Source organism: Podarcis vaucheri (assembly GCF_965113315.1).
Source record: "Podarcis vaucheri genome assembly, chromosome: 10".
Lineage (NCBI taxonomy): Eukaryota > Metazoa > Chordata > Lepidosauria > Squamata > Lacertidae > Podarcis > Podarcis vaucheri.
In genome coordinates this window covers 10,175,984-10,191,692 of record NC_138748.1, presented here as the reverse complement: position 1 = coordinate 10,191,692, position 15,709 = coordinate 10,175,984, and the positions used below count along the sequence as shown (strand labels likewise).

Sequence of the window (15,709 nt, the reverse complement as noted above, 5' to 3'; positions counted from 1 at the left end):
TCTATATATCCTTGACTCATTTTAACTACGTATTTCTTTTTACAAGGAAAATATTTTGGGGTTTTTTATGTTACAGGCGTGCTGAAAAAGCAACCAAATAATTCTGACTTGGGAGATACAGAGTTGGCGCTAATGCTGAAAGTGATAAAAAACCAATGTTTGTTGCAAGGTGCTCACTCATTAGTCCTTGATGCTCTCAACACGGTATGACTCGATTTTTTCCTCCCATGGCAAATTCCCTCTAAATAATTTCAGTCTCGTTTTCTTTTCAAATCAAGATTTCTTCTGTTTCTCTCTACTCAAGTTGGAATATTCCGTCCATATTTAAAGTGTAAAACATAAATTGTAGCCTTGTGTATTGAAATGTAGATTTATTCAACTACACGGCATAATTAATAATAATAATAATTTATTATTTGTACCCCGCCCATCTGGCTGGGTTTCCCCAGCCACTCTGGGCGGCTTCCATAGAAACAAAAAATACAGTAAAATACCACAGATTAAAAACTTCCCTGCACAGGGCTGCCTTAAGATGTCTTCTAAATGTCAGGTAGTTATTTATCGCTTTGACATCTGATGGGAGGGCGTTCCACAGGGCGGACGCCACTACCGAGAAGGCCCTCTGCCTGGTTCCCTGTAGCTTTGCTTCTCGCAGTGAGGGAACCGCCAGAAGGCCCTCGGCACTGGACCTAATTGTCATTTAATCATATCAGTCACTTATTTACCCTGGTTATTTGAAGTCCCTAATTTTCACCTGTCACTTGGAGCTCTCTGAGGACATGATCCAGAGCTTTAATGTACTGATGCACACATTTCTGGCAGTCCAAGCAGCATATCACCAACACACCCCAACCTCTGCAAGGAGACTGGATGCTGCCGGGCAGTTGTGCCAAATAGTATTCCATCTCTTAGGCATGTCTAGATTTTGCCAGTGCTTGCCTTCCGTGCTGGAGCTGAAGGGTATTAGTGCAGTGATGCAGTGGTTATGAATCTCAGTGAGCATTGAAGAAGTCTTCCAGAATAATAGACGTTTTTAAATGTAACATCTGATCCTGCATTAATTACAAAACTTAGTAGAAATAGCTTAACAGTTTGTTTTTGCTTTTTCCATATAAGACAACCATACTTGTTTTTGTTTCTAGTTTATTGGAAATCCTGGTATTCAGAAATGTGGATTTCAGGTACTTTCTTCTGTTGTGGAATGTTCAGGTGCGCTAGAAATGTTGACACAGCAAGGAATGACAGATACCGTACTCCATACGCTACAGATGTATCCTGATGATCAAGGTACAAAGCAAGATGGGGCTAATTGCACTTAATTGCATCTTGCCTAACTTAACTGCAGCTAACAAGCAAACTGAAAGTACCATTCCACATTAGAAGTGGCCCTTAACAGCTGTGATTTCCTGGCACTTTGGAGCTTGAATGGAGCCTTAATATGCTTAATCAAAAGTTTTTTTCGCTGACTAGATTTAATTATCTTAAAAAAAAAAGGGGGGAATGGAGCAAGAGAGGAAGAAATATATTTATTAATAAGAAATCACACACCATTTAGCAGAAAAGAATTCACATTCAGCAGATGAGACACACACAGAGCCACATGGTTTGCCCAAAAATCTCTCTCCCACTTTCTTCTGAAAGGAACTCCTGTGTTTTCAAAGCTGCACCTCTACCCTGCAGCCACCTGCACATTCTCTGGAAGGTTGGAGACCCTCTGGAGCAGATATGGGAGGAATGTGGGAAGAGAGGAAGGGGAACTCCCTTGGGTGTGCAGAGTTCCACTTGTAGAATGTTGTGTACCGCCCTCTGTGCAATAGGAGCAAATAGGAAAGACACTATTCTGTGTTCAATACCACACATTTATTTCAATATTCCTGACCTTCCTTTCCCTTTTCTCTTTCCAGAAATACAGTGCTTAGGCTTAAGTCTTCTGGGATCCTTGATTACAAGAAAGATATTGTGCATTGCAATTATACAAGTTCTGGCGGCAATCTTGGTTTCTACTTTACGGCGCTTTAAGGAGGTTGTTGAAATACAGGCACATGTATGTAATGTGTCTGGTATAAAAATCCAGCACTTTTCTGTTTGGCTGGGAGGCTTCTTTGGGGAAGGCTGATTTCGGAGATGTATTTTCATATTAGGTTTTGAATGTAACCACTTTTAGTGGGCTATAATTCTGTGTCTCACTGCTGGTTTACTCATGACGCTAGGTCATATCTCGAAACTTATTTTGTTTTAGATCTTACAGCTACATCTCAAATCCCTGTTGTAGCCCTTCTGATTATAACATGCTTATAGTTGTTTCATGCACAAGTTGAACCCACCTCTTTTTGTGATCACCACCCATTGCCCCTTTCCCTCAAAACTTTTTTGGCCATATTCTTGTGTCTCTGAGAATATCGTTTCTCCTGAAATACTTTCAGTTGTGACTGTGAAACAGCTAAGACAGTTTCATATTTTACATGCCACACAAATGATTGCTGCTTCAAATGTTGGTTTAAATTTACAGTAATCTTGGTGATCTGCAATTTCCCATTACTATCTCTACCATAGAGAAGCATGTTTTCATGGCTCTCTTCCTGGGGTATATAGCCTCTCATTCACTGAAACGTATGGCATTTCCAAGAGCATGAAAACTGCATCATGAGAATTTTGTGCAAATGCAGAAAATTCATTAACCAAACTAAGTTACTTTTGTGGAAGTGGATGTATACCACAAGCATGTTTGCTTGAGAACAGGTTCCATAGATTCCAAGTGTTGTCCATGCATGTGTGTACCAGAATTTAGGTTTTCTCCATGAGGGATTACCTAAAAATTGCCTTCTGGTGGTTGGCAAGTGGTACTAGAAAGTGAAATGGAGGAGTGGTCATACGTCTTGTCTTATTAAGACCATATTTTTTTAGAGCTGAGCCAAAATATCTCAGAAAGCATGTTGTTGACATTTCTTATCTCCCCCCCCCCTTATCCCCGCCCCTGAAAAAGCCATTGTTGTTTGGTTGTGGTTGTGGTTTCTCTTGTGAATGTTAATCTGCCATCATTGTGGGTGTTGAATGACACCTGGCGGTTGAAGGCAAAATTGCTGTTCACAAGAAAGCTTCCAACCTCTCATGAGCTCTTAGTTTTGATTTTGTCTTCACCATTATCATTGATTTTCAATAGTTATCTGCATCTCCACTTCTTACATGCTTGCTTCCCTTGTTTGTGTGTTTGTTAGCCCTGTTTTGTCCTCTGTTTTTCCTTAATAAAAAAAGAGGCCCTTCTTCCTCTGCTCTTTGCTCAGCATTGCCGCTTCAGACTGCTAATACTTCCCATCATTCCACTCCACCAGCTGGGAATCTCCCTCCTATTAAAAAACAAAAAACCTACAGCTGCTCAGCCACGAGGAAGGTAACACTAGATTCCTCCATTTCCCACAGGTCCCAAGAGTTATTGTCTCCCTTGCCAACATCGCAAGCTTTCACTGCAAGTAAAAAGTTGGGGAAATTGCAAGAGCAACTACTGTAATGCACCCTTAGTGTCAGGATAGGACCTCAACGTCAGATGCAGGAGGGGCTGGAAATGGTGGCATTTCAGTGGACCCCTCTAGCCCTTCTATTCAGTCCTTCACTTCTTTTGGGCTCAGGTACCAGATGGACCACCTCCAGTGTGCCGGGCTCCTTGCACTTCAGCTTCCCTGAAATGCAGGTAGGAGGAAGAGATGGGGAGACTCTGGGACTGACCTTGAATCTTTTAAGTGTTATGGTAAGTGGAAGAGGAAAAACAGACTAGTCAACTGCTGACAAAACATTAAGGTCTGGGAGGACTTGGCAACAATCCAGAAGAGGTCCATCATCAGGCCCCTCCGCTCCTTCTGTTGCTGCCTTTGTACCAGTATATTTAAAACCAAGAGGAATGTCGACAGAAGAGGCTTTAGTGGCTGCATTATATAAGATAAATGACTCATTGGATCAGCTTAACAGGAAAATGGACACGATAAATGCAAAAGTGGATGTTTCAATTACTAGTATTAACCTAAATACAGAAAGCAAAAATAATACCAATACAGAAACCACCCAGAAATTGATACAGGAACCTACTTTGATACGGCAAACTGCGGAGGAAGCCAGGGAAAAAGCTGTTGTTGCGGAATGTAAAGTAACACAACTGGAGAGAAAGAGAAAGAGAGCCCCAGCCCTACAGAGGCAATTTGATGAACATAAGTTGACGCGTGCTATGACTGAACTTAAAGAACTTAAAGAAAAACAGATGAATTTGAGGATTAGAGTTCACCTTTGGTGGACATGCCCAAGGATTAAGACACTTTGGGAGATGATTCATAACGAAATGAAAAAGGTATTTAAATATACCCTTTTGAAGAAACCAGAGGCCTTTCTCCTGGGCATGGTCGGCCAATTGGTGTTAAAGAAGGATAGAACTTTTTTCACGTATGTAACAATAGCAGCAAGAATACTCATTGTGAAGTACTGGAAGACACAAGATTTATCTATTCAGGAAGAATGGCAGATGAAGTTGATGGACTATATGGAATTGGCGGAAACGACTGGCAGAAATCCGAGGCCAGGGAGAAGAGTCGGTGGAAGAAGACTGGAAAAAGTTTTACACTATTTATAGAAATACTGTAAAAATAATGAATGTTAGAAAAATGTTGGAGTGAAGTTATATGGCTCTAGTAGAAATGCTATAAGGAATCAAGTATAAATAGACTAATAGAGTATTAAAGGGAAAAATAAGGTTAGAATGTGTTAAGATAATTATAGGATAGAAAACAGAGGAAGATGGAAAGGAATTGCTGAAACAATTAACAGAAGTGGAATACAAAAAGGGAGGTGTGAGGAGGTCGTGGCAATAAGGGAAGGAAAGATAAGATATTGAAATTGTTTTGTGTTTTAAATGGTTTGTGACTTATTTTGTTATGCTTTTTGTTGTTGTTGTTTTTTCTGTTTTGTTGTGTTTAAAACGGTTGAAAAATTAATAAATATTATTTAAAAAAAAAGAGAGAGATGGGGGAGACCTACCTCACAAGACAAGGAATCCTCTCAGTGTCTCGCACACATACCTCAGAGGAACTGAGGACTATTTTTACTGCCCAGACCTTTTCTGGGAATTTTTCAGGCTTCCAGGGGGCTCAGAGCATTTCAGATTCCTAACCCGACTTTATCAGTTATTACTACCCTGACCACTGCCTCCCAGCTTCCAATGCAGGACCTGCCCTTTGCTCACCAGCTCCTAACCCTTCCCTTGCTGCAACAGCTTAAGGCAGTGCTTTTCAATCAGTGTGCCGTGGCCCCCTGGGGTGCCTTGAATGATGGTCAGGGATGCCGCTGGCAACATTGGCCTCTGTCCCCCTTTCCTTCCTTCCCTCCCTCCTCTGATGCCCTCTTGCGTCTCGCCTCCCAAAGGATTGCACAGCTGTTTGTTGCAGCAGCCCTGGCTACAAGCTCCGCAGGCAAATGGTGCCTCTGGGGCTGGGGTTGCCAGGAGCTGAGGTGGCCTTGGAGCAAGCAAGCAAGTGGGTGAGGGAGCGCAGCCAGCCAGTCCGCCAGCCCTTGCTGTTATGAATGGACAGACAAGTCCCAGGCCCCTGTGGGGCAGTGTGAAGAGGCAGCTCTCTTTGGGGCAGGGGGAGGCAGCTCAGAGACCAGGGCAGCAGCAGCGGCTGCCCAGAGGACTCCCAAGGGAGAGGAGAGGAGGCTGAGGGAACACTCCAAAAGAGAGGGTGTTTGAGAAAGGGTGAGAGACTGCTAGCTCTGCAGACAAGGGGTGACATAACTGGGCTCCTGAGCCCCACAAGGCTGCCCCAGAAAAAATGTAGTTGGGTCAAGGGAGCCATGGACTCATAAAGGTTGAAAACTTCTGGCTTAAGGAGGTTTTGCCGTCAGATTTCGCCACAGAGCTGGCTTCTCATCTTTGATTCCTGCACTGGCTGTTTGTTACTTATAACCCAGCTCTTCCTTCTTCTGTGTCTCAGCAGCATCCCACTTTGAACTCTGGTGAAATAGTCCCTCCAGTTTCTCTGCCCATAAAAAAGGTAGAGGATTTTGAGAGGCCATTTTACCCAGCTTTAATTTTTCCTCCTATGCTCCCTGTTTACTGTTCAGTGTAGAGAAGATACCTAGCTGGAAAATATTTATTCTGTAGAAAGAGTAATCATACACATGGTTTTTTTTAATGTGTAAAAACTTTCATACTCCCCCTCTGTTGTTTATGGAAGCTGCAGTTTCATTTCTAATTTGCTAGAATTCTGATGTGAAAGATAACAACGTCTTTGACATGCCATGGTATTGTTCTGTCTTGTCAGTGCAGGAATCTTCTGTTCGTGTGCACCAAGGCTTACTGTTCAATTCTGCCCTGTGGCAAAATTGAACAATATGATCAAGGGCTCATCTAACATTTCCCTTTGCACTGCGCTTTCAAGCACAGGTCTGGGATTTCCTGATCTGTGTCCAAGTGGTTATTGCCATTTGCTCCAATTCAGCAGTAAAACACTCTTGATACGGACTTGGAAACTGCAGACCTGTGGCTAGAAATGTGGCACAAAAGGAATTGTGGATGAGTACCAAAATATTTTTGGTCCTATTTGTCATTTGGTCTGAAGGTTTGTTGTTTTCTTGAATGTGTTTAGCAATATATTATTGACTGTTGTCCTAACCATTTTGATTTCATTTTATCTGTAGGGATTTAATGTGATTATAAAAATACTTGACCTGTCACCTTGTTTTGCAAAGCTGTTAATACAGGAGTCATTTGATACAGCCATTTTTTATCAGATGTCCATGTGTTTCACTGAGCAAAGAGACCAGCAGGTATCTCATCTTGCAGTCTTCTCTTTTCCTCTGACCTTCTCCCTGCTCCTTCCCCAGAACATTTAATACGACATGCTCTGGAAGATGTTCACCCAGTTTCAATTGCATGTCTTCTCAATTTAGTTTCAGAGTCTTTGTTGTAAATGCTTTGCTAAAATAGCTGACAACGATGATTTAAAAAACCTGATGTTGGAGAAAGCCTGTGCTGAGTATAACAGCATTATGGTTGAATGCTTACTCTTGCTGGGAGCTGATGTGAATAAGGAGACAAAGAAAAACTCTTTAATCTATCAAGTATGTATGTTAAAATATAATTTTTTGCATCAGTTTGAAATATGTATGCCTGGCCTTTTTAAGAAAAACATCCTGCAGAAAAAGCTGAAACACAGATGCATCTGACACCATACTGAATACACAAGAGAAAAATTCTTAATAGTTAATTTAGAGGCTGCCTTTTGAAAAACCGATCACTTGGCTCCAATCATGTCAAACACCCTAAGCATGCATGAATTGCATATAAGTATAAAGCAAAGTCAGTTTCCATCCTATTCCTCAAACCTTCTGTCACACTTTAGTGTGACCATTGACTAGAACTCAGAATGGTGCTACACAGGCAGCAACAAGCTTGAAAAATCTAGAGAAACACTAAAGACAATGAACAAGCATAGCTCCCAACTCCATAATGTTCTGGTTTCCTTTCCAGTTCATTCTCCGATTTGAGTGACTGCCTTTCATTTTTATAGAGGAGCACCATTGGATTACTCTTAAATGCACGATGGCTGGCTCAGCCATGGCCAGAAGGGTTTCCCAGAGGCTCTTGAACAGTAAAAACCTTACTACTGCATAGTCATGTGGGTTTTCTGGAAAATTACAGTAATTTTGCATAGTTAAGAAACTGAAAACTTCGAAACAGGCATGTTTGCCTAATATTAATTTGCATTTGGCATGCATGGTTACTTATGAAATGAAAAATGTTGATGGAAAAATAAAACTAGAAAGCAGGGGTGCCAACTTGTCCCCCACATTGAGGAGGCACAGTCATGTGATGTGTCACATGATGCTGCTTGGCATGCACCAGGCAGGGGCAGGCTGCACAGAGGGTGATCTCTGCACTTGCTCATTCCAGCCTCATCCCAGGAGCCAGGCAGCGGCTGGGACGCGCAAGCGCAAAGGTCACCCTCCATGCTTGTCCCAGCCGCCGCCTGGTTCCTGGGATGCCGGGTGGAGGCTGGGGCCAGGGTACGTGAAGGGTACCTGGCAGCAACGGGGGGATAGCGGCCCCCTCAATATTGGGGGGCAATGCCCCCTGCCAAAATACATTGGGGGAATTGAAGCCCCCTTTGCCCCATATACCTGCTGCTGCTGCTGCTAGAAAGAGAGTGAGAGAGAAAGAAAGAAAGAAAGAAAGAAAGAAAGAAAGAATTGTAGGAACAGGAGACACACCCACTAGCTTGCCAAAATCATGTGCCAGTTGCATTAATCATCTATTTCTCTTTCATAGATTTGTGAGAAAGGCAGCAATCCTAAATTGGTAGAACTGCTATTAAACGGCGGTGCTCGAGAGCAGGATGTCCGGAGTGCTCTCACAATCAGCATCAAGAAGGGAGATAGCCAGGTCATTAGCTTGCTCTTAAAAAAGCTTAGTCTGGATTTGGCCAACAGCAGCATATGTCTTGGTGGTTTCTGCATTGGTAGAATTGAACCTTCCTGGCTGAGCCCCTTGTTTCCAAGTAAACAAGGATCCTTCAAGAAACAAAGTAAGTGGCTGTAGATGTTCATGTTAAAGTATGTATTGTGCTGTTGATACCTGCATGGCCCAACTACATGTAATTTTCAGCTTGTTTAAAGCTAGTTCCTTCAATAAACAGGCCCCTGATTTTTCTTTGCCATTGATTTCATCTGTACATATTGCTGGAACTCAAACATGACTTGTAACAGGCCATGTTTTACCTCCAAAGTTCTGCCCAACCCAAGTTTCCTGGCTTTTTATGTAGGAGGTTAATAGTTCCAGGTATGTTCTTTATTCACTGTATTGTAGCAACACTGGTGCATTCTTTCACATTGCGCCGGTTCAGACAATCGTAACTTGATTTAGTAAGCCAATAGATGAACGAGCGTTTTGCTCATAAGACTGGGAAACAGTGGTTATCAAGTCTGGAACAAACTAGAATATTGACTCAAGTTCAGATTGTGGTTTAATGTTTGGGAAAGGGTCACTGCTGAGTGGCAGAACATCTGCTTTGTAAAAGGCCCCAGCTTCAGTCCTCAGCATCTCTAGGAAGGACTGGGAGAGACACCTGCCTAAAACCCTGAGAGTCACTGCTAATTGATGTAGACAACACTGAACTGATGGTCTGAGTCAGTTTGAACCAGCTTCCTATATTCCTATTCTGGAGTAGGGTGGGGCTTCAGGGAATCCAATCCCTCTCACGGTGGGAAGCCAAGAATTAGATAAACAAGAGTTCTTACCAAGTCTTTTATTCAATATTCATGGAGAGAGGCTTTGAAAAGTGCCTCTCCTGCAGTAATGGCATTGCTCCGAGTAAAGTCCCACTCCCTCTGTCTCTCCTACGTATTGAACATCATCCCTATGTTGGCTGATCTGTGCTTTCTTCCTATGCGCTTTCTGTTCTACAATCCATGCCTGCTGGGCTCTGGGAGAAGGGGGGTGGGTCTGGAATGCTTTCTAAAGACACTGAGTTTGTCAGCTATCTCTCCCTTGGTGCTTTTTCTTCTTCTTCCTGCTCCTCTCCCAATACTTCCCAGCTTCTCCCATCTGCAGCCTCTGAACTATGACCTTCTGCAAACCACTGTTGTAAATCTATGCTGTCTTCCTCTTCTCTGGGAAGTGTGGGGGGGGCAGTCTCCACCATTCCTCCTCAGACCAGTCCCTGACAAGTAGTAACCATAATTTCTTGTTTGGGATTAAATGGTTAATTAGAGACTTCTTGGTTTAATCACAGTTCACACAAAGGGCAAAAGACCTGTGCATATCTCTGCTTATTAAGCTGAGATACAATTGTCCAAATGCAACTATTGTATATATACCCTGTCCAATGCTTCTAAAAAAATGTGAGTTTTTTTGTTTCCTACCCATTAGATGCAGGCTCTGCGCTGGCCAGAATGGTGCTTCGATACCAAAAGAAAAGCAGCTATGAGGACCAGTCAAGTTCTAGTTTTGAAGAAAATACTGATGAAAATATAAAGGAGCCGCTTGATGACTGGGAACTTCTTCCTGACCATTTAGTCGACAGTGTTTTCTGCTTGAGTGATGGTATAGATAGTGAAGGTATATTTGCTAGATTAGATGAAGGATTTGCCACTCCATTACAATCTTTTATCCAAATAATTTTTATTGGTTTTCATGTGAATACAAGAACAACATATAACTACAGTAACTTGTCCAGTGGTTTATTCTTATTAAGTTTCATATGCAGTACACAAGCAATACCTTTATTTATGCATTGTCAGTTCAAGTATCCTCTCCACAGAGATTCTTGTGTTGTGGGTGGAATAAATGTATCTTCTGTCTCATTTATAAAAGAAAAAAATGGAAGCCAAGTCTCACACAAAGTGTCTTATCTTTGAAGTGCCTTTAATTACACTTCTGTGGTGAGTAAGGCATTCTGATAGAGGCACATTCCAAATATTATTTATCCAGGTTTCAATGGGGATTTCTATAGGTTATTTCCAGTATTGGGCTATTGTTAATCGAGCTGCTGATAATAGAAAAACATACTCCCTGCATTTAAGGTTATTATTTAAATTTGAGTCTAAAGATAACAAGGCAAGAGCTGAATTAGGTGGAAGGGATTGCTGTGTAATTTTGGAAATAATGTGGAACATGTATTTTCCAAAAGGAGTATAGCAACGTGCAACTCCACCATGCATGAAAATATGAGCCTATCTCTCTGCAGCCTTTCCAGCATAGGGGAGAGATGGTAGTGATTATCTTGGCTAGACATGATGAAGTCCAATGCCAGTGAAATATAATTTTAAGAGAAGCCTCCTGCAAACTCCATTACAATCTTAGCCTTCAATTTGTAGCCTTAACCTGACCTGTTTGACTGTTTGGCACAAGTGTACCTAGCTACCCTGTATACAGGGGTCTTGCATAGGGCTAAGGCTCCTAAGTAAGGGACGTGGGTGGTGCTGTGGTCTAAACCACTGAACCTCTTGAGCATGCCGATCAGAAGGTCGGCGGTTCGAATCCCTGCGACAGGGTGAGCTCCCATTGCTCGGTCCCAGATCCTGCCAACCTAGCAGTTCGAAAGCACGTCAAAGTGCAAGTAGATAAATAGGTACCACTCCGGCAGGAAGGTAAACTGCGTTTCCATGCGCTGCTCTGGTTTCGGTGTTCCGTTGCGCCAGAAGCAGCTTAGTCATGCTGGCCACATGACCTAGAAAAACTGCGGACAACCACCATCTCCCTCGGCTTGTAAAGCGAGATGAGCGCCGCAACCCCAGAGTCGTCTGTGACTGGACTTAACTGTCAGGGGTCCTTTACCTTTACCTTTAAGGCTCCTAGTGCTACACCCTCCCTTCTTTGACCATGTTCTATGAACACAGTCCCTTGTATTCACATTTATTTTTTATTTGTTGAAATAAAAATTAATTTAAAAGCACAGATGATTTCTGTGTATGCACACATATACACACATGCACACCTGAGGTGAATGTGCAATGTAGAGGAATGGGGGGGGGCGGAAGGTGGGTAAGAATTATGCTTCTGTAGAAAATAAAAAAGGAATGACTGTTCGGATGGAAAGATAAATGAACTGGACTTGTCCCTTGTGCACCTCTTTATTTTGTTTGACCTTATAATGCTGCTGCTGGCAGAACTGAATCCCACCAGAGAAAAGTTGCTAAAATATAAAGTCACATCCAAAGTTTAGTATTTGAAATGGTGACCACAAGTCAAATTGCCCTGCATGGAAAGGATGGTAGGAAAGGGAATCTAGAAAGTGACAGCAGTGTGGAAAATCATGAAGTTAAAGACTGTGTTAAAAGGAAGCTTTTTGAGAGACACTGAAGGATAGTAGATTCCATCCAATAAGAAAAAAATAAGAAAAAAAACAGCGAGAGAAACCACTCTAATCAGCAGGATGTAGTCAAAGAAAGGGCACGGGAAAAGAAAAAAAGGAAAACAGTACAGTTGTACCTTGGTTCTTGAACGTAATCTGTTCCAGGAGTCCGTTCAACTTCTGAAACATTTGAAAACCAAGGTGTGGCTTCTGATTGGCTGCAGGAGCTTCCTGCACACAAGCAGAAGCTGCGTGGGATATTCAGCTTCCAAAAAACGTTCGAAAACCAGAACACTTCTGGGTTTTCGGCGTTCGGGAGCCAAAATGTACAAGTACCAAGGCATTTGAGAACCAAGGTAGGACTGTACAGAGAAACAGTATCTGCTGTATGTGTAAATTAGTCTTCATAAATGTTAACATTTATTATTATTTATTATTATTTTATATCCTGCCCTTCCTCCCAAAGGAGTCCAGGGTGGCAAGTATCAGTTCCTGCTCCTGGTGGTGTTCTGGTGACATTTCTGGCATGTAGGCTTCTATTTGTTTGAATTCTTGGCTTCAGTTTATGTAGCCATTCTTGCAATCTCATTTAACGCCCCCCCCCCTTTGCCTCAGGGAGTGAAAACTCAATTATCGTGAAGAAGAAATCCAACTCCGTGGCTGTTGCAGACGTCCACAAAGACAGGGCTTTGCAGATGTGTTCTCAGACCCTGAAAAGGAATTCCAAGTCTGTGGTAAGAAAAATAATCAAATGGGTGTAAAGTCACATTAGATGGTTTATGTTGTAAACCGCCCTGCAGTTTTTTGATGGTGGGCAGTATGTAAACTGAATGAATGAATGAATGAATGAATGAATGAATAAAAGGTGTATCTGTAAGTAAGTGGTAAAGGGACTTCTTTAGCTTTTTGTCTCTTGACTCCTTGTCTGGGGAAAGGGCAGGATATAAACAAATATCATCATCTACATACATAGCAGAAAGAAATGCAATAACTATAGCATAACAGTGCATTGCAGATGTGCAATTTGTATAAGAAATAGCTCCTGGACCACATATCCTTCTTAAAGCACCTTTGTCCACAGTGCTAATCACATCAAACAATCTGCACTGATTTCTCATATGCTCATTAAGTGCACACGGGGCAGTATTCAACTAAAATGATTGTGGGAACACAAGGAACACCACTGGCGCAACAGGACTAACCTCTCTGTTCACCCACGTCCACCCCATGCCATTCCCAAATCTGCTCTAGAGGGTTGGAGGTGGTCAGTTAATGGGTTAATTCTCCACAAGTCAGCAGAAATTACTCATTTCCCGCAGTACACCTGCAGGTATCTTGTGATTCTCTTATCTGGAAAGTAACTTTCTATATAAAAGGGCTCAGGTTACAGCATACTGTGTGTTTCTGAAACTTAGGTTGCTTTGTTAATGCTGGTACTGCAAGCAAAGCATAATAATTTGATCATCCACTCTTTTTAAATGCATCTAAATGTTCATAACTGCAGCATTTAAGCTTTTGGTGTTTTCCAGGGACCTGGGTCACATCACGAACCATTTAAGAATCCAAGAAGAGGGCAAATGTCTTCTGAAGAATCGCACAGTAAGTGTATATCCACAGTAGGTTTTTAATTAAAGAAGTTTACATCATTCTGTATTCACTTAAATTCTACATACAGTTAAATTCTACATACAGTTACACATAAGAATATGTGTGTAATTTAAACATCTAAGAAGTAGATTACATAGTACAAACTGGTATAGTAAAGGTAAAGGGACCCCTGACCATTAGGTCTAGTCGTGACCGACTCTGGGGTTGCGGCGCTCATCTCGCTTTATTGGCTGAGGGAGCTGGCGTACAGCTTCCGGGTCATGTGGCCAGCATGACTAAGCTGCATCTGGCAAACCAGAGCAGCGCACGGAAACGTCGTTTACCTTCCCGCCAGAGCGGTACCAGTTTATCTACTTGCACTTTGACGTTTTTTCGAACTGCTAGGTTGGCAGGAGCAGGGACCAAGCAACGGGAGCTCACCCCGTTGCGGGGATTGAAACCGCTGACCTTCTGATCAGCAAGTCCTAGGCTCTGTGGTTTAACCCACAGTGCCACCCGCGTCCCTTACAAACTGGTATAGAATTGTGCAATTGGAGAAATAAAATGCCCACCTAATTAAATTTCTTGCTACATCAGTGGGTACAGTCCCATCAACACATTGTATGCCCAAGTCTTCTACATGCCTAGAGAAAGTAGTTGTAAAGAACTATGCTTGTAAAGAACCGGATCTCTGGCCTGAAGCAAAATTCCTTCTTCATGCAAAATAAAGTAATACAGCCAAGATTTTGAGCATATGTAAAAACATTTGTGCATTTCCTCATACCTTGAACAACAACATCATAGTATAGCTTGTATGTATTAAAGCTGCAAGAAAGAGAATAAGCATTGAATACGTGGAAACTGTCAAGTTGTTTTTGGTCCGGCTAGCCTAGTGTTGTCTGCTCTGGCTGGCAGAAACTGAGGTTTCTGGAGGTGATATTTCTAACTCTACTTCCTGAGATCCTTTAGGTGAAGATAGGAGCATTTGAACCTGGGACTGTCTAGCTGTAAAGCATGTACCTGGTTTATCTATAAAATATTTGTATACCAATTTGTCATTAAAAAAATCAAAGGGGTTTTTCAGCAGTAGAAACATAAAATCATACAGGAAAAACTATAAGAAAAATCAGACATCAGTTAACCATTCTTGATTGCCTGTCTAAGCCTGGTGCAATAGAAAAATTTTCAGCAAGCATTTAAAAGTTGGCACAGAAGGCCGCCTGAGCTATTTTATTTCTCCGCACCCCCTGAAGATGGAGGGAAAAGTTTCCTTATTTATTTATTTAATTCAATTTTTAGTTTTTTTATTTGTTTTCCAAAAATGTCCGTTGCACAAAAAATACAGTGAAGCAAAAATTATATACACCTGGCTATCCTGAAGCTTACCATTCCAGAGCCTCACAAATAAAAACCATATTTCTATAAATTTATTTGACTGTTGTTCCTTACTCATTCTTCTGTAAGTTTAATTTAAATAAGATAACTATTTTCCATATTCTGCTAAAGCTGTTTGGTAACACTGGGACTGTGCTCTTTTTTCCAATTAGCTGCTATACAAATCCTAGTAGTGATAAGAAGATTAATAACCATTTCCAAGTTAACGTAAATAATTAAGTCTTTTAAATATCCCAGTAATTATACCTTTGGATCTAGTGGTAATAAGTAACCAGTCATTTTCCTAATCAGACTTTGAATTGTAATCCAGAAAGTCTGAATTATAGGGCATTTCCAGAATATATAAAAAGAATGTCCGTTCTGCTTTGCACCTCCAAAAATGAATCTACTGGCAGATAAATCTTGCTTACACTGTATGGTATTAAATGCCATTGATACTGAATTTTAGGAAATTTTCTCTGATATCAATCTGTGTAGTATCTTGTTTCACATCTGTTGAAATTCTCAGATATTTCTGTCTTAGATTTCTTACCCTTTTCATCATAAAGGTACCTAATTTCCCCCCAAGTAGAAATCAGCGTATTACAAATGTTCCAGCTGCGCAGACATTGCAGCTGGCCAGATGGAACAATTGGCCTTCTCCCTCTGAATACTGTAATGGGGTTCCCCTCCCCAGAGCCAGGGGTCCAGGGCACAAGGGGAGGAGAGGAGGGGAAAGCCCCGTTACATGAAGGAAACCTTGCTCAGGCTTCTGCTTGATGAGCCATGTTAGGTGAATCCCGCTCAAAATATGTATTTTGCCTATGCTCGTTATATTGACATTTTGGTGACACTATGGCAGAGAAATGTATCTCTGCAGATACATTTCCATGTAAATCTATTTGTTTTCCTCTTTACTT

The 15,709-nt window shown here is 41.7% G+C and overlaps 1 protein-coding gene across 1 annotated transcript in view; it reads left to right on the top strand.

Annotated features, from left to right (window-relative positions):
• LRRK2 (leucine rich repeat kinase 2) overlaps positions 1 to 15,709 on the top strand; it is an 82,015-nt gene that overhangs the window by 29,394 nt on the left and 36,912 nt on the right. The window contains 9 exon segments of the mRNA XM_082239387.1: positions 77 to 204; positions 1,143 to 1,287; positions 1,905 to 2,044; positions 6,676 to 6,804; positions 6,928 to 7,098; positions 8,306 to 8,561; positions 9,905 to 10,093; positions 12,444 to 12,562; positions 13,358 to 13,427. Of these exon segments, the coding sequence (XP_082095513.1) occupies positions 77 to 204; positions 1,143 to 1,287; positions 1,905 to 2,044; positions 6,676 to 6,804; positions 6,928 to 7,098; positions 8,306 to 8,561; positions 9,905 to 10,093; positions 12,444 to 12,562; positions 13,358 to 13,427 (1,347 nt within the window).